The sequence below is a fragment of the Rhodamnia argentea genome, chromosome 9, assembly GCF_020921035.1.
Source record: "Rhodamnia argentea isolate NSW1041297 chromosome 9, ASM2092103v1, whole genome shotgun sequence".
In the NCBI taxonomy this organism is placed as follows: domain Eukaryota; kingdom Viridiplantae; phylum Streptophyta; class Magnoliopsida; order Myrtales; family Myrtaceae; genus Rhodamnia; species Rhodamnia argentea.
In genome coordinates, this window is record NC_063158.1 from 15132087 (window position 1) to 15157767 (window position 25681).

General features: G+C 40.1%; 1 protein-coding gene and 1 pseudogene across 1 annotated transcript; one reads left to right on the forward strand and one right to left on the reverse strand.

The window, feature by feature from the left end:
- Window positions 1-25681, reverse strand: part of LOC115733118 — a 146363-nt pseudogene that overhangs the window by 96883 nt on the left and 23799 nt on the right.
- LOC125316453 (TMV resistance protein N-like) lies at window positions 1611-25615 on the forward strand. Its single transcript, XM_048284786.1, has 6 exons — window positions 1611-2104; window positions 2767-3871; window positions 4027-4317; window positions 4404-5527; window positions 25250-25382; window positions 25523-25615. The coding sequence occupies exons 1-6, from the start codon at window positions 1611-1613 to the stop codon at window positions 25613-25615; spliced, it is 3240 nt and encodes a 1079-aa protein (XP_048140743.1).

A 25681-nucleotide genomic window follows, 5' to 3' on the forward strand; every position in this document is an offset into this window, starting at 1 on the left:
AAAAATAGAGGAGGTGAGGCCAGCGGGAGTAGGATTTTTTTTTTTTATATATAGTAGCTAAAAATTGGCTCCAAAATCGATACGGTTCCGGGATGGGTCTTCACTTGGAACTAAGAATTGGCCCTGTTCCAATTGGTTCCTGAACTGGTTTGAATAGGAATCTCACTTGGAATCGAGAATTGGCTCGGTTCCTATCGGTTCCCGGACTGGTTTGAACGGGAATCGATTCCCGGATGTAATTTTTGGTGGTTCGGTTTAGCTTTTGGGTAAATCCGATTCGGTTGCACACCCTTAAGGCGCCCTGGGCTTTTAAGTGCCCCACCGATGGGAACGGAAATATGGACCTTCTCAAGCGGATTCAATGGGAGCATCTCGTGGTTTGGATTAGGCTTTTCCAAACTTTTCAATTTGTCTAGATTTGAGTCCACCGGATGTTTTGATCGGGCACTTCTTTATTGCATTTGTTTAGATTTGAGTCCACCGTCATCGGGTCTATCATGATCGTCAATCATACAGGCGAGCATGCGTAGGGATCAACAGCCACGATATGTTTGGATGCGAGCAAGACTTATCGATAGGCAAGAAAATTCTTCAGTTGGCCAGGGCCGACGCAAGCCGTGTCCTGGATCGTCAATTGTGGAATTTAAGCCACTCCAATTTGTCTCGGTCGTCACCCGTAAATGACGCAGGACTTTTCTATTTTGGTGAACCCCACTGAACTAAAAGGGAAAGAGGCTCGTGCGACTTTGCCTAGCATTTTCACAAGCACCTGTCTCCCACCAAAAGGACGAGGAACAGCACGCTGATGTCGGTCGACGCAGAGTAATAATTCTATAGTGTAAAGTAATTTTGGCACAAGGAATGATTGTATACTGTAACGGATTTCTCTTATTGGAACATCTAACTAAATCATTCGTGAAGAAAGGAAAATTAAGCGATTTGAAAAATATTTTTCAAAAAAAATTATTTATTTATTTTTTAAGCGACATAAATAATTACTTTTTAGAAAATATTTTTCAAATTGCTCATTTTCTATGAAATAAACGGAGCCTTAGTTTGGTAGAGGAGGGATGCTTCTTTACATTTCCATGCAATTAAGTTATTAGATTTCCGAAGTAATGTAAAATGAAAAAAAAAAAAAAAAAGAGCGAGCATTTCAGATTATTTCAATATATGTTGAGAAGAATAACAAAAAGAAGAAGGAAGAAAGGGACAAAATTCTTCTAACTTTATCAAAAGAGGAGTCGGAAGGGAACACAATCAATTGTGACTTTATCAAAAGAGGAGTCGGGGGCTCCACTGGAGATCCTAAAATCTCGCTGCATTATGATGAAATGACTTACTCTATGCCAAAGGGGGACCAATTTTTCATTCCTCAATTCACAGGACCGGTGAATTAAAGAATACCAGCATTCCTTACGCAATTTCTTTGAAAGAACGTGTCGACGTCGACGTCGACGTTGACGCGGCCACATTCACCATTGAAAACACCGGTCAGTCTCAGTAATGGCTAAGGCCTGACGAAGGATCACATCCCAATCTTTGGCTCACCCAGACACCCCCACACACAGAGGGAGAGAGAGATCCGTTACGCAGAACAAACTTATGCTATGGCGACCTCAGATGCAAGCACGTCGTCGGCAAGCGAGTACCAAGTGTTCCTAAGCTTCAGAGGACCTGACACTCGCGTCGGATTCACCGACTTCCTCTTCCATAGCTTGAACGATGCTGGAATACGCGTCTTTCGAGATGATGAAGAGCTCCGTGTCGGTGAAAGGATCGATAGATCGCTTCAGGGAGCGATCGACAACTCCAAAATTTACATACCCGTCTTCTCTCGGACATATGCTTCGAGCCAATGGTGCCTCCGCGAGCTCGCGCAGATCATGGCAAACACTTCCAAATCGGAAGGTAAAAAAGAGATCCTACCCATTTTCTTCGATGTGGAACCTGACGATGTTAAGCTGAAAACCCCTTTGTATCGCGATGCCATACTCAATTTGGAACGCGAGAAGAAGTTGAGCAATGAGCAAGTAGATGCATGGAGAGAGGCTCTCATGGAGGTTGATGCGATAAAAGGGTGGGAAGTGAAGAAGTACAAAGGGTAAGCTAATTGCTTTCCAGATTGTTTCCCCAGTTTTCCTTGGATCATAGATATAAAGAATTCCAGTATGGTATAATAGCTATGCTACTATAGTATTACCAAACTGAAAAAAACTATGCTACATTAGTAGAAAAAAATGGGAAACTGCTTAGCGAGGTCATCCTGTGTAGTGGGTGAATGATGATATAATGGCTAGGTAGCTAAAATAGTATTAGATTGTGGACAGTGGGAGGAAAAAGAATGGGATAATGAAATGACATGTGCATTCCCATCTAATTATTTAATCTTGCAATACGTTAAACATTTCTCCTCTTGAGTACACCATCTCCAACTTATGTAATTGTCGGTCTAGCATAAATCCTGAAATATCAATTCCAACTGCATAAGTACTGATACATCTATTTTTCGCAAACGTTATCAATGTTATTCCAAGATTGCTAATCACATGTTGGAATCAAGTCATACTCCGGGTGATGACATGGTGCACCCATTGTTAAATTGCATAAAAGTATGTTTGGTGTGACGTTAATGTCCAATATGCACTTTTGGAAGATCACTTCCAGATTAAAGGTCCCATTAGTTGTCCGAATATTTTGTAGCTTATCTGGTGCTTGAATAACATCATATTTTTCCCTCATTAAAATGGTTTTCCATTGTGGCAGCTACGGTGACGTGATTAAATTGATCGTTGAGGAGGTCGTTCAAAAGCTGAAGACAAAACATAGATCGGTGACTGAACATTTAGTTGGAATTGATGATCGAGTTGCAGCACTAACCGAATTGTTAGACGTCAGCTCCGAGGGTGTGCGACTCATTGGAATTCATGGCATGGGGGGTATCGGTAAAACGACTCTTGCCAAAGTCGTATTTAACCAGCTTTCTTCTAATTTTGGAAAGTGTTGTTGTTTCATGGAAGATGTTCGAGCAAAGTCATTAAGAACCGATGGCTTAATTGAGTTACAAAAGAAGTTATTATCCCAAATCGGTCATCCTATGGAAACAAGAAGCATTGATGAAATTGATTATGGAACAAAGAGGATTGAAGACGTACTTAGCAACAAAAAAGTCCTCATTGTACTGGATGATGTTGCTAATTGTGAGCAAGTAGAGAAATTAGTTGGAAGGAGTACTTTGAATTCAGGATCTAGAATATTGATTACAACTAGAAATAAAGATGTTTTGCGAATCGATAGACCAAACTATCGAATGTTAGAATATGAAATGGAGGTGATGAGTAGTGATCATGCGCTGGAGCTTTTCAGTAGGCATGCATTTAAAAGAGACTCCCCGTCAAATGGTTACAAAGATCTTTCGGGAAAAATGGTAGCCGCTACTGGGAGACTTCCGTTGGCTATTGAAGTAATTGGTTCGTTCCTCTTTGATAAAAGGCATCAAATATGGAAAGAGACGTTGGAGAAGTTAAGCAAAGCACCTCACGATGATGTTTTTGAAAAGTTGAAGATCAGTTATGATGCCTTAAGTTACCAGCAACAACAAATTTTCCTCGATATTGCGTGCTTTTTCATTGGTGAGCATACAACATATGCAATGTACATGTGGAAAGATTGTGATTTTTTCCCAGATGCTGGAGTTGATGTCCTCATTAGCATGTCATTGGTAAAGATTGTGGAAAATACATTTTGGATGCACGATCAACTCGGAGATCTTGGAAGAGAAATCGTTCATTGTGAAAATCCAATAAATCCTGAAGAGCGGAGTAGGATATGGATTGGCAAGGAGGTCCTCGAAGCAATAAGAACAAAGGAGGTAACGTACCTAAGAGAAAACTAATAGTTTCTCTTACCAAAAAATCCTCTATGCTGCACTAGGATACTGTTGTCTCTTTCTTCGTTTTCCTATTGTTACCATTTTCCTCTAAAACAAAATACTGAATATCCCTCATTTATTGCTCTCATTTGCAGATGAAGAACAACGTCCAAGCACTGACTCTTGACTTACGCAAAAGTGATAATAAGACTATCACAAGTGAGGAGATAGGAAGGTTTCAACATCTACGGTACCTCGGATTGAGTGGGGGAACCTTTCGTGGTAACTTAGCAATGAGCCTTACCAATATGAGCTGGATTTTTTGGAGTAATCCTCCTCGTCGGTTGTTTTTCAAGCCAAACAATATGCACTTAAATAATGTGGTAGTTCTTGAATTTTCACGCAATTCCTTCATAGATAATTCGAAACTACAGAGCTTAATCAAGGTGAGTAATTTGCTTCTTTCTATTTTATTTTCTTTGAATGAAATATCTGACTGTTCATCCATTGAATATCGCATTTATTTTGACAGATGGCAAGGAAATTGAAAGTTCTTTCTCTTAAAGAATGTCACAACATAAAGAGAATGCCGGACTTCTCTGGATGCCCGAATTTAGAGAGGCTTAATTTCGAAGGATGTTCCAATTTAAGGAAACTTGATGGCTCTATTGGGAAGTTGAAGTCCTTGATTGAACTGAAGATTAGGTCTTGCTATTCTCTTGAATATTTGCCCAAAGAAATTGGGGACCTAGTGAATCTGAAGCACCTCTCGGTCGAGGAGTGTGCAGTGAAGAAACTACCAGATTCCATATGGAGGTTGAAATCATTATGTGAGTTGCACTTTGACAACAGCTATACTAGAGTACGTTCGGCAAATTCATGGGAGATACCTAGTGCAGTAATGCTTGAGAATCTAGAAGTGCTTCAAATCCATAGTCACAATTTAAAAGGTCAACTTCCTCCGGCAATCGGAAATTTGCCTTTTCTAAGAGTCCTACGCTTGTTGAGCACTTGCATCGGTGAAGTTCCAGAGACAGTTAGTATGCTTCCTCGTCCGCAAACGCTTGAGTTAATAGATTGTCATGAGATTCAAGAGTTGCCGACGCTTCCCACAAGTTTAAACAATCTACGAGTGTCATCTAAATCATTGCGGGTAGTCCCAAACCTCTCGAATCTGACTAATTTGGTTCCGTTGGACCTTGATGATGGCTCTCGTTGGAAACAGGGAGGTAAAATTTGCACCGGTGATTTAGGGGGGATGGGGAAGTTATCCAAACTGAACAAGTTGAAATTGGAACTTCTCAACGTCCCCGCTCCGGCTGAGTTGGCTTCCCTTTCTCAATTAAAGGAACTTGATTTGTTTGGTTTGGATCTGCGAACGCTCACACAACTTCCATCATCTTTGTTAAAGTTACGGTTCGATAAGTTCAATTCAGCCGTGTCACTCTCATCCAGATTAGAGAACTTGTCAAGTTTAGTGCTCACATCGTCTCAAGTGCAAGAAATTCAACTCAGCGGGCTTCAACTTCACAATTTAGAAGAGTTGATTTTGGAATGCAGTGAACCCCTCGAGAGACTCGGGCTATCAAACTTGAGGAAGCTCAAAACCGTCCGGGTATTAGATTGCCCAAAGCTTGTTGAGATCCAATTTGTTGGGTCGTTTGAATCATTGGAGGAATTAGGTATCAAGAAGTGTAAGTCCTTGGGAGGGATAGGCTACGGGGGTGAAGCAGAGTCTCATGATGAGTTGGCTATGGAGGAAGGGAGACTAATTCTTCCGTCGAGGGTATTACGTAAGTTGGGACGGTTCAATCTTAGTGATTGCCCAAAGATACTCCAAATTCAAGTACTCGGTACATCAGAATTGTGGAAAGAATTTGGTCTATGGGATTGTCGTCTCTTGCACAGTGTTCGGGCTTTATCCAACTTAAAGAAGCTTAAGTGTTTGGGCATCTGGAAATGCGATGGTCTACAGGTTGTCGAGGGCCTTGACGAGTTAGAGGCTTTGAATGCCCTGTTCATTGATGACAGCCCATCATTGGAAAGGTGGATTGATGTATCAAATACCAAATTGCCAAATGATTGCCGCGTCATCATCTTCCGCGGAGATAAGATACATTTCAAAGGCACCGTCCAATCTTACAAGCGTTATAAGGTGAGTTAGAACCTTCTCCTTTCTTTATTTCTATGTCCCTTTTTCTCTCTCGATGGATGCGGCAACGATGGCCTAATTCTCCCCCCGTCCGCTTAGTCCCACCTCTATATCAACAATTTTTGTATAATTATCAATGTTTGATATTTTCGCCAAATTATCAACCTAAACTAAACTGAAGGGAACATTTTTAGGGAAAATCGACACTCTTGACGCAAAGGTCTACCTCTATATGTAGATAAGTGAAAAGGCCAATTCACAATCTATGGACGAATGGGTGAGACAGAAATGGGTTTCCTTCTACTGCATGCCCTTGTGGTCGCTCCATCACGAATGTTGAGTGCTTTCTTAAACTGCCCAATATTGAGATAAGATTGGTGATATGTAGGACTTTGGGTGAATACACACTAAAAGAATCGATGACTTATTAACACAGGTCGTAAACATTTTCCTACGAGAGGCATTCCTGTAACAAAGTTTTACTTACGGTAGTAAATAAATTGGAATATTTTGCTTAAGTTTATTTTGATGGTAACTTTGGCACAAATGTTGGTATGAAACATATGACATAACACAAAGAAAAGCAAACAATATTCGTCAGTTTTAGGAGATGTATCCATTAAAATTCGATCTGACTCCATAAGGAACATCTTTGCTTGCAACTTATTTTCTGGAATCAAACCCATTTCTCGTTCTTGTGGAAGATTTGCACTTTGATTTCGTATGTTTATTTTTCATTTTTTTTGTTTCTTTAGCTGTTTATCATCACAATAATGATAGGTGTCAAGAGGAAACATGAATCTGTCCATTTTTCGGGATCTCATTGCCTACAAAAAATTTGCACTTTGAATCTTCTTTATTTGTTATAGAATGGATGTAACTGGTGCTAAACTATTCTAATAGGAGTTGCATTGCCTCCAATTTGTCTGAATATGGTGATTATGATATTGCTTGTCTTATTGTACATGGCAAGAAGTCTGTATCTTAGGTACTTAATGCTGGGCATTAACATCATCGATCAAGTAGTATTCGAATCGAAACTAGGTCGGTTGCCGGTCGTGAATTGTCTGCATTTGGTAGCACGAGAAATTGAACTCGTGTTGTACATAATCCGCATGCACGAATGTGTTTCTTAATCTTTAAGCACGCTCCGTGGAGTTTATACGGCTATCCAATATGACATTGCTTCGGTTTGTTGATGTGGATTCTTTTTCGTACTTCGACTGCAACTTCTTATACAATGTACCCTATCTCAGTATATCCTTTCTTGGAATCGAATATGTTTCTAATTTTAACAGGTTACTCCTTTCTCGAATGTTTCTCGATATTTCTTGTGATTTTTTTCAGGAGTCGCGCTCTCATCGGACGTGGAGGTGTACGTGTTTTTAGAAGCCTATAAGGTTTCGAAGACAGCTCATGTCACATGTAAGCATGCACGGGAGTTCACCAAGTTTTGAAACCAGGATCAGTAAGAAATCGCCTCTCAATCCACAAATTCCAGAAGCTTCTCTACCACTGGTCGACGCCGGAATCCACCATCTCCGATCACGAGCATTTACCGTCATTTGCCACCGGAGTTGCAGATCCACAGAACGGAGAACCATCCACACGGAACAAAAGCTGGAAGCTGGAACCATTCACCGGAGTTGCTGACTAATTTTCTGAGGCCGGTCCCGAGCAACCACCATGACATAGCCAGTTCACCATTTCGAAGTCGCGCCCCACCAATAACAGCTCGTGACGGAAGCGCTCTTGGTCCGTTCGAAGCTCCTTCGCCAGCGTCGTCACTGGCGACACATCCATGACTTCCTATTTCTTGTCCAATCACAGTTTGTGACCGGCGATCGCACTTTACCTTCATATGCTCTGCTCTCAGCTATCCTTGGAGGAAAAAAAAGGCGGAGAAGTCTAATTAAGACTTATGTGAAATCGTCTCTGATTAATGATTTACTGATGATCTGAACTCATATTGATGCTGTTGTGGTAGCTTGGATAGGAATAGATGTTTCAATGTTGCAGTTGGATCTCTTGTCCGAATTGATCACCCCATGTTTGACGAAATGCCTGAATCGGATCAGCATGAATGTAGCTTCGAATCTGACTGAGTTCATCTTGTCCGCTTGAATGATTCACTGTACTAGCTGTGTAGGTTGCATAAATCTAATTGATATGAACATTTGAGTCATTACCGATAACCTCGGCCTTGACACGAGTTTCAATGCTTTATGTAATAATCTCGATTCTGCAAAGTTAGATGATACTGTTGATGTACTAAACTAAAAGAACTTGTTGATTGCTGCTGACTCATTTATTAGGAGTAGATTGAGGTGAGCAATTATCTCCTTTGCGTGAAAGAATGAATTCTTGTGATTAGCAAGAATGATAGCGCAGGCCATTTTACCGTGTTCTGTACTTTGTGTGTATCCATGGTGGTCGGGGAGTGGCTCCGAAAGACGGAAAAAAAAAAAAACTGGATTCGCTGGAGTTGACACTCTCGGCCATCTAATTTCAATGTTAAGATGGAAGTCATCCCTCAAGGGTACACCAAAGATCCGCCTTGACAAGCACAAATGGAGAAGGAGTAGACTGAGTGCACCCTGTTCAGACCGAAGAACGGTAAGGGAAGTTAGTATTTAACGCCCATCCTGGTTTTGGTAATCTCTTGAAATATGCGTCGACCACCCTAGAACAACCACAATGTAGCACCTCAGATTTTGCAAACCAGAGTGGCTCGATAGCGAATTAAAGAGAGGACTCCGCTAGAGGAATGGAGAAAAACAGAGGCAATCTGCCATGCGCAATGAGGGCTACCGGAGGCAAATCTAACAGAAGAAAAATAGATTGCTTCTAGTCCTTTTTCATTTGTCGAGTGTACTTTATCCATCCAAAAGAGGGCTTTTAGGGCTTATTATAAGAAAGTTAGAAATTACCAAAACAATCATAAACCCTTTGCAATGGTGTCAAGTTAGTCCTAAACTATTTGATTTTTCAATTGAGTTCTAAGCCCTTTACATTTCTGTCATTTCAGTCCTAAATACCGGGATGTCATACTGTGAGGATGTCCATGCGGCATTCGTGTAATTTTGAGTTGAAGATTAAAGTTTGTTTATGAGCCTTGTGTTTCGATTCGTGCTACCTCGATCGTTGCTCACGCCAAGAAAATTGGTTTTTCAAGATTGATCTTAAGAATTGGTAATTTGCGGCTTGTGAAATGTTGAATGGCGGCTCATTTCCTTTATTCTGATCATGCAAGTCATGGTTTTCTTTTTTCGAAAGCGCGGTCATGGTCATTATCCCACACTAGGGCACAGCAAAAAATGCGCGGACATCGCTCCGATTCGGCGTACTTCAAAATTAGGTGGAATCTCTCTAAAGCGAAGAAAGGTATCTCGTTCCTTCATTGCAAACCCTGTGAACATCCCTTGTTTAAGCCTAATTGGGCCTACGAATGTTTTATTCAACGAACCAGTCGGTGATCATCCCTATTACTGGAACAAGCCATGTCAAAACAAGCGAATGGAATAAAGATGGTGTCACTTGTTTTGAAAAGGAGTAAAAAAAAAAAATAGAAAGAGAAACCCGTGGTCTAAGGAGTAAATGCCAGGTAGAAGTAAAAGGTTCCGTAAAAGCCAGACTAAGCAATAAAGTAACTTTTATTTTTCCCTCCGTCTCGGGTATCTGTCATTTGAAATGATTTAAAATAGTGATATCCACTAGTTAATACGATAGATGATCACCATATTAACTCGGGTGAGTTCTGACCTTGCTTTGTTTCTCTCCCCGACGAACCCCACATTACGACGGAATTTTTCCTAAATTGAGCAATTATTGTGAAACAAGTGATGCCCGATTCTCACGAATTTAAGGAAGATTCGAGGCCAAACGAAAGAAAAACCACATAAATTTCTCTAGGAAAACCTCGGTGTTCAATTGTCTTCATCTATATATATCGGTCGCTATGTAATCGTCATCATTGCTGTTCTAATATGCATCCACATCCACGACTTAAGCTCTGTGTTTCCTCTATTTGCGAGAGGTGAAGGCATTTTCGAAATTATGAAAGTTCAGCGAGGACAAATTTAGAAGGAAAAATATGTATTAGCATTTCGGAAATATTAAAGCCCACCGATAGTCCAGACCTGCCTTGGTCTAAGAAACTTTAGATGACTTTGAAATTACAATTGATTTCCCCAAAGATCTCAAAGAAAAAAACAAATTTGTCAAATGGTATGAATTTGGCTCAAAAGTCTTTTAGAGACTTATGTTGCACGGACACGACATATGATACGCGACACGACACGACAAGACATGACATAACACGCAAACACGTAATTTCTTAAAAAATAGAGAATTCCGACAACATGCTGCATATTAAATATATATTTTTGTAATTTTTATGATTTCACAAGTAAATAAATAATAAAAAGGGCCTAGAATGAATTTACTCTGAAAATAATGATTCACCATTTATATCACAATGAAAAATCCCATTTCCTTTCAATATAGAAATTAATAAAAAAAATTAATAAAAACATTAAAAGAAGCCAAAATGTTATCCTTTCTTTTCCACCCCACTCCTTTCAGCTCGCGGTGGTCCTCTGGCCGAGTCCCTCTCCCTCGAGCTCGCCCACCTGCTGGACAATTGCCCCCACATCGAGACCCGAGCTCCGCACCATGTTCGCCACCCTCCTCCGCAAGCTCCTCGCCGGCGACCACTCCTACATCTAGCCCTGCCTCATCCCGCAGACCCAATCCTCCCTCACCAAGAAGCTTTGCAACACGGTAAGCTTTTGGCCCTAAAAGACTGGAACTTTCCCAAATTACCCCCCGGACACGCGAGTCCCAACATGTCGCTTTCGTTGACCGAGTGTCGGACATGCGTTGACTGTGTGTCAGAGCGTGTCCGATCGTGTTTCAATATGTCCGGCACGTGTCGAACACCGACACATGTCCAACACGCGAAAAATGCCTTCTCCGGCGTGTCCGTGCAAAATAGTTAGAGACCCAAAGGTCTTTAATATGTAGTTGCAAAATACAGCCAAAGCTAGGCATCAGTAAAGGACATCAAAAAAGTTCTTTACTGTTTTTTTTTTTTTTACTTTTGTCGGTCATTTAGCCTGAGATTTTTCTGATTGCCTTGCGATCTTAGAGGAGCAATTATTGGGTGAGTGTTACACATGCCAAGCTGCATCAGGACGGCCATAGCCAGAGGGTTTTTTTTTTTTTTTTTACTGTTAATCGTCGTATGAATAAGTTTGCTAAGCTAATGACAAGTGTGCACTTAAGTAGACGACTTAAAATAAGCTAAAAAAAAAATACCATTCCCATCCAAATATCGCTTATGACCGAAAAAATAGTATGATTATTACCTTAAAGTTTCAATTTTCTCATAATAATTGTCTAATAATCCTGGTCATCGGAAGTGGGCGGGCACCTAAAATCATATGATTGAGTAATAGCTTGAGAGGATTAAAAGGGAAAAAAGGATGAAAATGACCAACTTCTTCATTTTTTGGGAGAGTAGGAAGGGAATATAATCAATTCCGCTGGAGATCATATAATCTCACTACATGGATGATGGCCTCTTTGAACGGGAGAAACGAAAGTCCCCGTCCTGTGCAAAATTGGGACCAGTTTATTATCCCTCGGGACTTACGTCCTTTCAATTTTTATGCAAAGGATGAATGAGTGATTGTACATGTGACATCTTGTATTCCGACTCACTTTCGAAGTTCAAAATGAATGAAATGTCTTATTGATGTATTTCAGTCGAATCTCGCTCGGAATTGATCCCTCTTGAGAAGACTAATCAAATGGGAATGGCTGCCTAGCAAAATCAAGTACGTGAACCTAAGAGCTTGATCTTGGACTGACTCTTTGGCCATAAAAATTGTCGAGGGAATATTTTGGACCAATATAGGCCGATCCTAGAATAGTTAAGGAACGATTTGGGTAATACCCTATGCTTGGATCACGGGTGATTTCGTTTGACCTCGTATAGGTTTCGAATGTCCCTAAATCATTTTCTAGCGATCGTGTCCATCGGGACTAGTGATTGACCCTCGCGATTACGTGACAACCAAAGTCGCCGGGGCTCGAGTAATTCTTAAACGTGGTATTAATCATGGGTCGATACGCGTAACTCCTAAAAGCCACCCGTTAGTTTGAGATACGCTGAAATTTCAATTAATCGAGATTGATAGCTAATCGGACTTCGAAATTTGACATCGGACCTTCAGGGGTTCCAATAATTAAATTTTGGACTTTACCTCATCCGGAGTACGATTACTTCGCGGTTCACCCTAAAGTGTTCGGAACAATAAAATTTGGATTAGAAATGGAAAAAAAACCCACTTACCCTTGGAAAATATCCATTTCTTCACTTTGGCCGAAGGGCATTTCGGTCAAATGCCCTAGTGGCCGAAATTTGACTAGTCCTTGATGATGGAAATTACCAATTTGCCCTTCTTGACTTTCAAGACCAAAATATCCACCCCAAAAAATATCTTAACCTTTATTAATCAATTTTTTGGTCATCTTCTTCATAATTGCAAGAAGCTTTCTCTCACTACTCTCTCTCTACCTCACTTGGCTGAATTTCCACCACCCCCATCACCATCGAAAATTTCTCAAGCCATCACCGGTTTCGCCTTGAACCACCGGAGCCGAGCTACCACCGTGAGCTATTCGGAGTCGCCGGAGCATCGTGGGTTAAAGCCGACCGAGAGAGGACCGCTTGAGCCGCCGTTGGATCAAATTTTCTCTCAACGTTTTCACCGAGAAAAGTGCTAGATCTTGAGGTAAGATAGTTTCTAAACTTGGATTAGGTAACTAGGATGCTAAGGGAGCTTAGATTGAGTAGATTTAGTGAAAAATTTGTGGGATTGTGTTCTTGATACATGGTGGCCGAAAATGGGAGAAGGAAGAGAGAGAAAATTGTGTTCTTGAAGTGAATAGTAGCCCATGATGGAATTTGGATGGCCAAGATTGAAAGTGACTTTATCGAGATTGATCGTACGATTGATATTAAATCATGCTTTAATTGGATGGCCTAGATTGCATCTTGCTTTATGAAGATAGATCATGTGGTGGAGATTAAATGTACGTTAGAATATTTAAATCGTACGGTCCCGATTAATTGTCACATTAGTATAATTTAATTGGATGGTACGTATTAATTGTACGTTAGTATAATTTTGATCGTACGGTAATTATTAATTACTACGTTAGCATAGTTTTGATCATATGGCGTACATTAATTTTTGTGGTAGTATAAATTAATCGTGTGGTCCGATTGACCGATGGCTTGAGTGTGCTTTAATCGGGCGGTCCCGATTTATCAATTATCTAACGTGAGTGAATCACGTGGTACCGGTTGAATATTTCTTCGGTATAATTAAATCGAGTGGTCTCGATTGAGCGGTTGAGAATATTAGAAAAATTGTGTGGTCCCGATCTTTTATTTGAGAAAATTGGTGAGATCGTATGGTCTCAATTTACTAATCGGGAAATTTAGCAAGATCATGTGATGAAGATGGATCGATCGGGAGGTTTATATGAGACCGTGTGGTATATCAAGAAGCGATTGAGGAATTATTGTTATTATATAGTCTTTATGAGGAATAATCGAGCGGAAGTGCGGAATTTTACCTTGAGACGTTATGACGCGGGGTTTATATTTATAAGACCATATTTTACCCTGAGGCGTTAAACGTGGAGTTCTGTTATTATTTTATCTTGAGGCGTTAAACACATGATATTGACTCGAGGCGTTATTACGCGGATCTGGACTATATAATGGCCTGAAGTGTTATTACGCGGGTCTGTCCATTTATATGATAGTTTGATGCGTTAAACGCGGGCATTGGAGTAACGTGAAATTTTATATGATAGCCTGATGCGTTAAACGCGGGCATTGGAGTAACGTGAAATTTTATATGATAGCCTGAAGCGTCGAACGCGGGCATTGGAGTAACGTGGAATTTTTATGAAGGTACAGCAAGTTGGGAGAAAGAATGATGTGTATTCTAGAATTTATTTGTTGAATTATTGATTGATTGGAGGAATTGTTGAGAATTGCTCACTTAGGTTGTGTTCTGAGGCACTAGCCCCCCCGATCTAGGATTAGGAACTTTCTTATCGAGATTTATTCTCACCCCGTCGTGGGTTATCCTTTTTCAGACCCTCCGCCTCGACAATGAATGACCCACCTTAGAGATTCGGAATCCCCCGGGATATGGAGACAGTGGTGACGAAGTATCCAGTAGGGGTTGATAAGGTTTATTATAGGCACGTTACGACTATCCGGATGGACGTAGGGGAGCTTTTCGGGAAGGTCCACACGTACGTGGCGTGGACGTATTGCCACGAGGATATGTTGGTGGGTCCGCTGAGGGGTTTTGATATTCTCTACGATGGAGTTGGGGAATGGGACCCCACTAATGCTGCACCTCCGGACAGCGTAGTGGTGCACCCTAATGTGAGTCCTGAAGGCTTGGAGCCCAACCCGGAGGTTTTGGTGCCAGAAGAGGATGGGGAGATTATAGAGCCATCTGATGCAGAGTCGCCACCCGAGGTTAATGAAGATGAGGAGGCAGCTGTAGATTCTATAACTGATGATAGCAAGGATGGGGCCTAGTGTAGTTGGCCTCTTAGCTTTTGTTGAGGGTTTTCTTTTTTGGAAGTATAGTAGGCTTCGACCACTTGAACTTTTTTGTAGTACGTGGTCATAAGCTTATACAGTAGCCTCTGAAGCTTTAGGTTTGACTTACGTAAAGAATATGTGTATATGTATATAAGTTTGCTTTTACCGTCCCAAGTCATCGTGATGTTATTTGTTTATGTATGGGGAATGGTTTTTGCTTTCGCGCAAATTTGTTGGCCTTTGGATCCGGGAGAACCGTACGTAAGCGTGGCCGGATGGGATGTCGACGAGCTCGCGGGGTTCGGGTTGTGATAGTACACATAGTCATTTTTTTTATTAAAAAAAATGGTGACTCAAATATTGATTTTCCGTCCAACTCCTTAATTTTTGTTCGTGTTTTCCTTAATTTTATTACCTTTAATTCAATTAAAGTTCATACTAACGAAAGTACTAAAATCATGTGGCGGTCCAATGATACCTATTTCTTTTTCTTAATTTTATTACCTTTAATTCGATTACAGTTCATACTAACCAAAATACTAAAATCAAGTGGTAGTCTAGCTATACCTAATATGAGCAATATAAATTACAATCCACCAAAAATAGAGGAGGTGAGGCCAGCGAGACTAGGATTTTTTTTCTTTTATAGTAGCTAAAAATCGGCTCTAAAATCAATGCAGTTCCGGGATGGGTCTTCACTTGGAACTAGGAATTAGCCCTATTCCAATTGGTTCTCGAAGTGGTTTGACTAGGAATCTCACTTGGAACCGGGAATTAGCTCAATTCCAATCGGTTCTCGGACCGGTTTGAAAGGGAATCGGTTCCCGGACGTAATTTTTGGTGGTTCGGTTTAGCTTTTGGGTAAATCCGATTCGGTTGCACACTCCTAAGGCGCACTGGGCTTTTAAGCACCCCACCGATGGGAACGGAAATATGGACCTTCTCAAGCGGATTTGATGGGAGCATCTCGTGGTTTGGGTTAGGCTTTTCCAAACTTTTCCATTTGTCTAGATTTGAGTCCACCAGACGTTTTGATCGAGCACTTCTGGGAAAAGTACACTAGAAGTGTCATAACTTTTGTACGGCGTTTACTTGAGTGCCATAACTTTTAAAACGTTCACTTAAGTGCTACAACTTTTAAAAATCATTTACTTGAGTGCCATGTTAACATGGCGGTCGGAAAAGCTGACGTGACGGTCGGGAAAGTTACTATAGAAGCCGGAAAAGTTATTGTAGTCGCCGGAAAGATGACGTGGCACATTGAAAAGCTGACATGGCACGCCGAAAAAGTTCTTGTAGCACTCAAGTGAACGATTTTGCTCCGACGTAGCGCTCAAGTGAACAATTTTTGAAAGTTATGGCACTCGAGTGAACGCCTTACACAAGTTATGATACTTTTAGTGTACTTTTTCAGCACTTCTTTATCGTATTTGTGTATATTTGAGTCCACCGGCATCGGGTCTATCATGACTGTCAATCATACGGGCGAGCATGCGTAGGGATCAACAGCCATGATATGTTCGGATGCGTGCAAGACTTATCCATAGGCAAGTAAAGTCTTCAGTTGGCCACAACCGATGCAAGCCGTGTCCTGGATCGTCAATTGTGGAATTTAAGACACTCCAAATTTGTCTTGGTCGTCACTCGTAAATGTCGCAGGACTTTTCTATTTTGGTGAACCCCACTTAACTAAAAGGGAAAGAGGCTCGTGTGACTTTGCCTAGCATTTTCACAAGCACCTGTCTCCCACCAAAAGGACGAGGAACAGCACGCTGATGTCGGTCGAGGCAGAGTAATGATTCTATAGTGTACAGTAATTTCGGCACAAGGGATGATTGTATACTGTAACGGATTTCTCTTATTGGAACATCTAACTAAATCATTCATGAAGAAAGGAAAAAAGATTACTTCTTTAGATTCCGTTTGTTTCACGAAAAATAAGCAATTTGAAAAATGCTTTTAAAAAACATTATTTATTCATTTTTTAAGCGACATAAGTAATTACCTTTTAGAAACTATTTTTCAAACTGCTCATTTTCTGTAAAATAAACGGAGCCTTAGTTTGGCAGAGGAGGGATGCTTCTTTACATTTCCGTGCAATTAAGTTACTAGATTTCTGAAGTAATGTAAAATGGAAAAAGAAAAAAAAAGAGCGAGCATTTCCTTTTCCGAAGAAGGAAGAAAAGGACAAAATTCTTCCAACTTTATCAAAAGAGGAGTCGGGAGGGAACACAATCAATTGTGACTTCATGAAAGGTCGTCGGGGGCTCCACTGGAGATCCTAGAATCTCACTGCATTATGATGAAATGACTCACTCTATGCCAAAGGGGGACCAATTTTTCATTCCTCAATTCACAGGACCGGTGAATTAAAGAATACCAGCATTCCTTACGCAATTTCTTTGAAAGAACGTGTTGACGTTGATAATATGATCTAGTATCGCTTGTCTACGTAGCTTAGATCTGCCTTATGCGTACATGTAGGCTTCCGCTTCCTTCATCTAGCTTCTTATTCTAACATGGTGAACTAGAAAGAGAGACTCGGTATCTTATCGGACCAAAATGAAATGATCGGAAAGGCCATCGACTTATGAATAGATCATATACCGCAAATTGCGGAAATTAAAAAGCAAACAACGGCGGAACTGCTGGTAAAAAATTGAAAGACTTGCAACTTGTTCTAGCCAAAAAAGAAAAAAAAAAAAGAGAAGAGAAGACTTTATCATCAAGTGACTTATTGTAAATCATCAATTTTTTTTCGGGGTCCATACGGAGCAAATAGTTGAGTTAATCATTTTCTTGATCCATTTTAATATCGAGTGCTTCCTTAAACTACCCACTATTGAGATAAGACTGGAAATATGTAGGATTTTGAGTGAATATACACAAGAAGAATCGATGGCTTACTACGACAGGTCGTAAACATTTTCCTACGAGAAGCGTTCCCGTAACAAAGTTTACCGGTGGTAAATAAATTGGAATAATTTGCTTAAGTTTATTTTGATGGTAACTTTGGGTCAAATGTTGGTATGAAACAAATGACATAATACAAAGAAAAACCAAAAAATATTCGTCAGTTTTAGGAGATGCATACATTAAAATTCGATCGGACTCCATAAGAAACGTCTTGGCTTGCAGCTTAGGGCGCACATGGTAACACTTCTCTACCAAAAATCAACTTCTGACTAGAAGTTGATTTCTCTACTTCTCCTCAAAAGCAGAAGTTGATTTTTCTACTACTATTGCGGATTGACTTATAATTAAAGAAATTCGTTTGGTAACGATTGAAATTTCTACTTTTGAAACATTATTAACAAAATCTTTGGCTGCGGTGGTCAACAAGCGGCGGTGGTCGGCGGTTGGAGGGCGGCGGTTGGTGAGCGATGGCGGAGGAAGGCAGCGGTGGTCGAAAGTCGAGCAGCGGCAGCGGGCGTGCGGGTGGGCGGCGGCGGCGGTCGGCGGAGGCGGATGTGGTCCAAGAAGTGATTTTGGAGCCGAGAAGTTGGACCATAAGTGAAAATTTTTTACTTCTTAAAATTGGCAAAAAAATCTTATGAGTAGTGACAAATCCTACTACAAGTGAAAAATCATACCATAAGTCAATTTTTTTACCAAACGGATTTCCACTTCGAAAATGTTTTTACCAAACGGATTTCTCTGTCAGATTGACTTACGGCAGAGAAATTGAGAAGTAGAAGTGTTATCATGCGCACCCTTATTTTCTGGAAATCGAACCCATTTTTGGTTCTCGTGGAAGATTTGCACTTTGATTTCGTATGTTTCTTTTTCTTCTTTTTGTTTTTTGGCTGTTTATCATTCCAATAAAGGCAGGTGTCAAGAGGAAATAGGAATTTGGCCATTTTTCGGGATCTCAGTGCTTGCAAAAAATGTGTTACGGGGTCAGCTATCGTCTTTTAATCTTCTTGTTTGCCAGGGAATGGATGTGGTGGGTGCTAAACTACTCTATTATGTGCTGCATTGCCTCCCATTTGTCTAAATATGGCGATATGATATTGTTTGTCTTATTGTACATGGCAAGAAGTTTGTATCTTAGGCACTTAATGCTGGGCATTAACATCATTGATCGAGTAGTTTAGAATCGAAATCAGGTCGGTTGCCGGTCGTGAATTGTCCGCATTGGGTAGCATGAGAAATTGAACTCGCGTTATCCACAGCACAAATGTGTTCCTTAATCTTTAAGTACGCTCCGTGGTGTTTATACGATTTTCCAATAAAACATTGCTTCTCATCTTTGATGCATATTATTTTTCGTACTTCGACCGCAACTTAGACAATGTACCCTATCTTAGTATATCCTTTCTCGAATTTTTCTCGATATTGCTTGTGATATTTTTCAGAAGTCACGCTCTCATCGGGTGTGGAGGAAGTTTATATATAATGTATTTTGAAGACAGCTCGTGCCACATGTGAGCATGCACCGCAGTTCAGCTAGTTTTGAAAGCAGGATCAAGTAAGAAATCGTCTCTCAATCCACAAATTCCAGAAGCTTCTCTACCACTGTTCGACGCCAGAATCCACCATCTCCGATCACGCCGGCGTCGTCACTGGCGACACATCCATGACTTCCTATTTCTTGTCCAATCACAGTTTGTGACCGATGATCGCACTTTACCTTCATATGCTCTGGTCTCAGCTATTCTTGGAGGAAAAAGAAAAAAAAGGCAGAGAAGTCTAATTAAGACTTATGCGAAATCGTCCCTGATTAATGATTTACTGATGATCCGAACTCATTTTGATGCTGTTGTGATAGCTCGGATTGGAATAGATGCTTCAATATTGCAGTTAGATCTCTTGTCTGAATTGATCACCCCATGTTTGACGAAATGCCTGAATCGGATCAGCATGAATATAGCTTCAAATCTGACTGAGTTCATCTTGTCTGCTTGAATGATTCACTGAACTAGCTGTGTAGGTTGCATAAATCTAATCGATATGAACCTTTGAGTCATTGCCGATAACCTCGTCCTTGATGCGGCTTTCAATGCTTCATGTAATAATGTCGATTCTGCTTAGTCAGCTGAAAGTGTTGATGAACTAAATTAAAAGAACTTGTTGATTGCTGCTGACTCATTCATTAGGAGTAGATTGAGGTGCGGAATTATTTCCTTTGTGTGAAAGAATGAATTCTTGTGATTAGCGAGGATGACAGGGCACGCCAATTTACCCTGTTCTGTACCTTGTGTGTGTTCATGGTGGTTGGGGAGTGGACTCCGAAAGACGAAAAAAAAAAAAAAAACTGGATTTGTTGGAGTTGACATTCTCGGCCAACTGGAGCTTTTCCTCGTGAAACCGATGGAAAACAAAGATGGAATGGTGGCAGATTGCTTACAATCTAATTGCAGTCATGAGCCAAATCGTGGACCTACCTGAATGCTCCCGGGCTTTTCAATGTCATCCCTCAAGTGGATACCAAAGATCGGCTTGGACAAGCACGAATGGACAAGGAGCGGACTGATTGTACGCTGCTCAGACCGAAGAGAGGTCAGGACAGTATTCACACGAATCTAAGGAAGTTGAGGAGGGGTTTTTCCGACAACGAAATCTGTTTGAGCACTTTTGGTGCTCTCATTTTCCCTTTTGGCGGAGGGGTTTCGAGGCAGTAGACAGAAAAAAAAAAGAAAAAGAAAAAGGGCCTCTCTTTTATTTTTGGAGTTTTTTTTTTTTTAACATTCATGGACGTTTTCGGAGGGGCAATGACTGAGTTCACGGGGAGACGTCACAAGGACGATTGAAGGCAAACGAGAGAAAAATCATATAAATTTCCCTAGGAAAACCTCGGTCTTCAATTTTCTTCATCTATATGCTACGTAATTGTTATCATTGCTGTTCTAATATTCATCGAAATCCATGACTTGAGCTCTGTGTTTCCTCTATTCACGCGAGGTGAAGGCATTTTCGATATTTGTCGCGACCTAAAAATTAATTTAGGTTAATGGATTATTAGGTTAATTTGGTGAATTAACTAACCTAATACGGACTCTCCCAAGCCCTACCAATTCGCAACTTAGGTTTGATTTTTTTTAGGAGCCGCCACTAATCTTTTTTTGGTAGGTAGATTAGATACCTAAATAAAGTACGGGAGAATACTTTATTTTCTGCTAACCAAAGAAATTGAGTTCGGGGACTTGGTTACGTTAATTAAAAATTAACGTCCTTTCGATACCATATTTCATGAAAATGCCTTTTCTTGATTGATGATGCGAATTGAATGTTTTTTTTTTTTTTCGTTTTCCCTTTTATTATTTTTTTTTGTTTTTTCGAATTTCTTTTAAGCTTGAATTTGAACAAAGTTAAACAAAAATGCCCATAATATACCTTAATTTCCGAATTTCCGATAAATCTTCTCATTTCCGAAGATTCGGGCCAGAGCGAGATTCTATCCGCTACATTCTCGAAAATTTGAGCCAGTATGCGGATAAGTATATAGAAATACAACATCCCTTCTCGCCAAAGGGCGGAATACGAATTTCTATATTTAAATCATCATCCCATCCCATAAGATCATGGGTGTGGCGTGTGATTTAATTTTCCGACGGGACTAGGCACCAAGGAGCATACATTATAGGCAATTTTGTTTAAAGATATGCAAATATTTATTGAATTTTCGAAAATCCTTAGGGGATTCCGGATTTTTCAAGGGCATATGGCCCTATCCGCAAGGGATTGCATATCTTCTAAACTTAGGAAAGATTATCTCTTGAGATTTGGAATGAATTTTTTAGACAATTTCCCAGATTTTAAAGATATGTTTGAAATTTTCAATCGGGATGCGATCTTATCCAAAATATTCAGATTTTCGAAAAAATTCAGATCCAACCATTCGAAGATTATCCATAAGATACACCAAATATTTTTTTCCTAAAGAATCCGAAAATATGCTCAAGATATACGCAAATCTTAAAGAAATTCTTGCTCAAAATATGTGCAATTCTGAAAATCATGAGACAATATCAGATATTTCCTTTAAAACATTATCTTGCCTTATCTGTCAAATCTCGATCTAGTTTTTTATGAATAGGATTATGTCACGGAAATTTCACAAGATTAGGATCAATTCCAATTTAATCTGTGAACATATCGGATTTGATCGAGATCACTCCAAATAGGCAACTCACTCACGAATTTCGAAAAAAATATGCATAACATCTCACTAATTATCTTGCCCAAGTATAAAGTTATCTAGTCAATTTTGCCAAAGCAACTTCAAATGAGCAAATTCATGATAATCTGAGCATCAATCCAAGACCCACGAACATTCACATGACCACCAACAAATATGTATGCTTATCTCAAAAATCACGAAGGAAACATGAAGAGAGTTTAAACATGCTTGGTTTCTAATGGGGAATCCGACAAAAGCTAAATTTCTCAGAAAAAGGATTTTTTTAGCACCAAAACCTAACACCAAGCTAAGCAAACGACATTGATAACGATAATATGATAGTATTCAAAATTAGAACCATCGTTACCTGATTCGTCAGATTGTGCGTCTCCGAAGCAAAGATCAACTCGCGGATAGGGAGTTCGTTGACGAACAGGAGATGAATCAACAATTAATCAGCCCTGAACGGTGAGTGTTTTGCACGAGAAGGTGTGGTTGACGGCTCCAAACAACAAGACAAAAAACTGCACTAATTAGTTAGCAAAAGACGTCCAAAACAGGCTGTTTTGGACTGAGAACACCTCTGGACAGCAAGCAATGATCGCCTGGACAGCAGCGAAATTTGGACCAAACGGCAGTGAATTCAATCTCGGAGTAGCTATGATTCTAAGCACCAAATAGTAGCTAACTGGACCTTCGAACAGCAAAAAAAAGCACCGATTATCAATGAAAAACTGCCTGGAGAGCAACAGTTTTGGGACGGTTCCTTCCCCTTTTTTTCTTCTTCCTTTGAACTGTGGACAGAAAAAGAGAGAAGGTTCGTATCCTTCTGATTGTTGTGCAAGGTCCCTCCTCCTCTGGCCGTCTCTCTCTATGTACTCCTCTTTTACGTGAGTATTCAAAAATTTTCTGAATCAAAGGCCCCCCTAAACCCTAGGCATAACTGTGTATTTATAGAACAAAGGGTTGCGCGCAAGCGTAGAGTTTACCGATGACCGTTCGATTCATAAACTCTTATTAGATATCGATCGTCGGATTAAAAATTCTGACTTTTGAGGAGTCCTATTTATTAAAAATAACTAGAATTTTCGTCCAAATGAAGACTCCCACAAGTTGGACCAAAATCCTAGGCTTTTGTGGGCTCATTTTGTCATTCCGGACCCAATTGGACCTTAACTAATCAAATGGATAATTAATTTAGGCCTTTTTGCAATTTTAAGAGCTCAAACGGGCTGTTTTAAGTCCAAAATTATGATGAAAAATTTGGCATCCCCTCTGGGCCTCATTGGAAATTTTCAAACTAGTCTGGTCCAACCGCCTAGCAAATTAAGCTCAATTGACCCGACATCCGACCCTAAATGCCATAACATGCTTTTGATTGACGGAAAATAAATGTGCTAGGCATGATAAAATTATTTTTCTGAGAACCACTACTAATTCTCATTTTTATGAAATGATAAATGAAAATTAAAATTTAGGTGTCAACAATATTATGAAAGTTTATCGAGGACAAAGTTGGAAGGAAAAATATGTATTAGCATTCCAAAAATATTAAAGCCCAAAGATATTCAGGACCTGCAATGAATGTGAAATTACAATAAATTTTCCCAAAGATGTAAAAAATAAAAATAAAAATTTGTCAAATGGTGTGATTTTTGCTCAAAGTCTTTTAGAGACCCAAAGGTCTTTAATAAAGCGGTTGCAAAATACAGCCAAAACGAGACATCAAAGTTAGTGGGAGTTTTCACCAACTTTACTTTTTTTGTTTTACTTTTGTCGGCCATTTAGCCCAAGATTTTTCTCATTGCCTCATGATCTTAGACAAACCAAGCTGCATCGGGACAGCCATTTAGCCTGAGATTTTTCGTTCTTTCCCTCTCTCTTTTCCCCCTCTTTTAATAATCATATAAATAAGTTTGCTAAGCCAATGCTAAGTGTGCACTTAAGTCTAAAGTAAATGACTTAAAATAAGCTCAAAAGTACATTCCCATCACAATATCTCTCATGACTGAAAAAATAGTACAATTATTACCTTAAAGTTTCAATTTTCTCATAATAATTGTTAATAATCCCGGTCATCGGAAGTGGGCGAGCATCTAATATGCGCTTAAATAATGTGGATTGTTTGGAGTAATCCTCCTCGTCGGTTGTCTTTTAAGCCAGCCAATATGGGCCTAAATAATGTGATGGTTCTTGAATTTTCAGACAATGCCTTCATAGATAATTCGAAACTACAAAGCTTAATCAAGGTGAGTAATTTGCTTCTTACTATTTTATTTTCTTTGAATGTGATATTTGACTGTTCATCCATTAAATATTGTATTTATTTTGACAGATGGCAAGAAAATTGAAAGTTCTTTCTCTTGAATATTGCAACAACATAACGAGAACGCCGGACTTCTTTGAATGCCAAAATTTAGAGAGGCTTAATTTCAGTGAGTGTTCCAATTTAAGGAAACTTGATGGCTCTATTGGGAAGTTGAAGTCTTTGATTGACTTGAAGATTAGGTCTTGCCGTTCTCTTAAAAATTTGCCCGAAGAAATTGGGAACCTAGTGAATCTGAAGCACTTCTTGGTCGAGGAGTGTCCAATGAAGAAACTACCGGATTCCATATGGAAGTTGAAATCACTATGTGAGTTGCACTTTGACAATGGCAATATTAGAGTACGTTCGGCAAATTCATCGGAGATACCTAGTGCAGTAATGCTTGAGAATCTAGAGAACTTCGAATCTATAGTTGCAATTTGAAAGGTCGACTTCCTCCGGCAATCAGAAGGTTGCCCTTTCTAAGAGTCCTACGCTTGTCATCAACTCGCATAAGTGAAATTCCAGAGACAGTTAGTACGCTTCCTCACTTGCAAACGCTTGAGTTAATAGATTGTGATGAGATTCAAGAGCTGCCGACGCTTCCCACAAGTTTAAACAATCTACGAGTGTCATCTAAATCATTGTGGGTCGTCCCGGATCTCTCGAATCCGACTAATTTAGTTCTATTTGACCTTGATGATGGCTCTGGTTGGAAATAGGGAGGTAAAATTTGCACCGGTGATTTAGTGGGAATGGGGAAGTTATCCAAACTGAACAAGTTGAAATTGGAACTTCTCAATGTCCTTGCTCCGACCGAGTTGGCTTCCCTTTCTCGGTTAAAGGAACTTTATTTGTCTGGTTTGGATCTGCGAACGCTCATGCAACTTCCATCGTCACCGTTAAAGTTACAGGTGGACAAGTTCAATTGAATCGTCTCACTCTCATCTAGATTAGAAAACTTGTCAAGTTTAGTGCTCACATCGTCTCAAGGGCAAGAAATTAACCTCAATGGCCTTCAACTTCAAAATTTAGAAGAGTTAATTTTGGAAGGCAGTGAACCCCTCGAGAGACTCGTGCTATCAAAACTTGAGGAAGCTCAAAACCGTCAGTGCAGCAGCTGGCCCAAAGCTTGTTGAGATTCGATTTGCCAGGGCGTTTGAATCATTGGAAGGATTTTGTATCAGCCGGTGCGAGTCCTTGGGAAGGTTAGGGTACGTGGGTGCAGCGGAGTCTGCTAATGAGTTGATTATGGAGGAAGGGAGACTAATTCTTCTGTCTTATTATGTAAGTTGAGAATGTTCGAGCTTGGTCGTTGCCCAAAGATACTCCAAATTCAAGTACTCGGTACATCAGAATTGCAGGAAGACTTTTTGGTATTGGATTGTCGTTCTTTGCAAAGTGTTTGGGGTTTATCAATCCTACAGAAGCTTGAGAAGTTATACATCTGGGACTGCCATAGGCGACAGGTTGTTGAGGGCCTTGACGAGTTAGAGGCTTTGAATCATTGGAAAGGTTGATTGATGTATCCAATACCAAATTGCCAAATGATTGCCGCATCAAGATCCCTCACATCCCTCACCGCA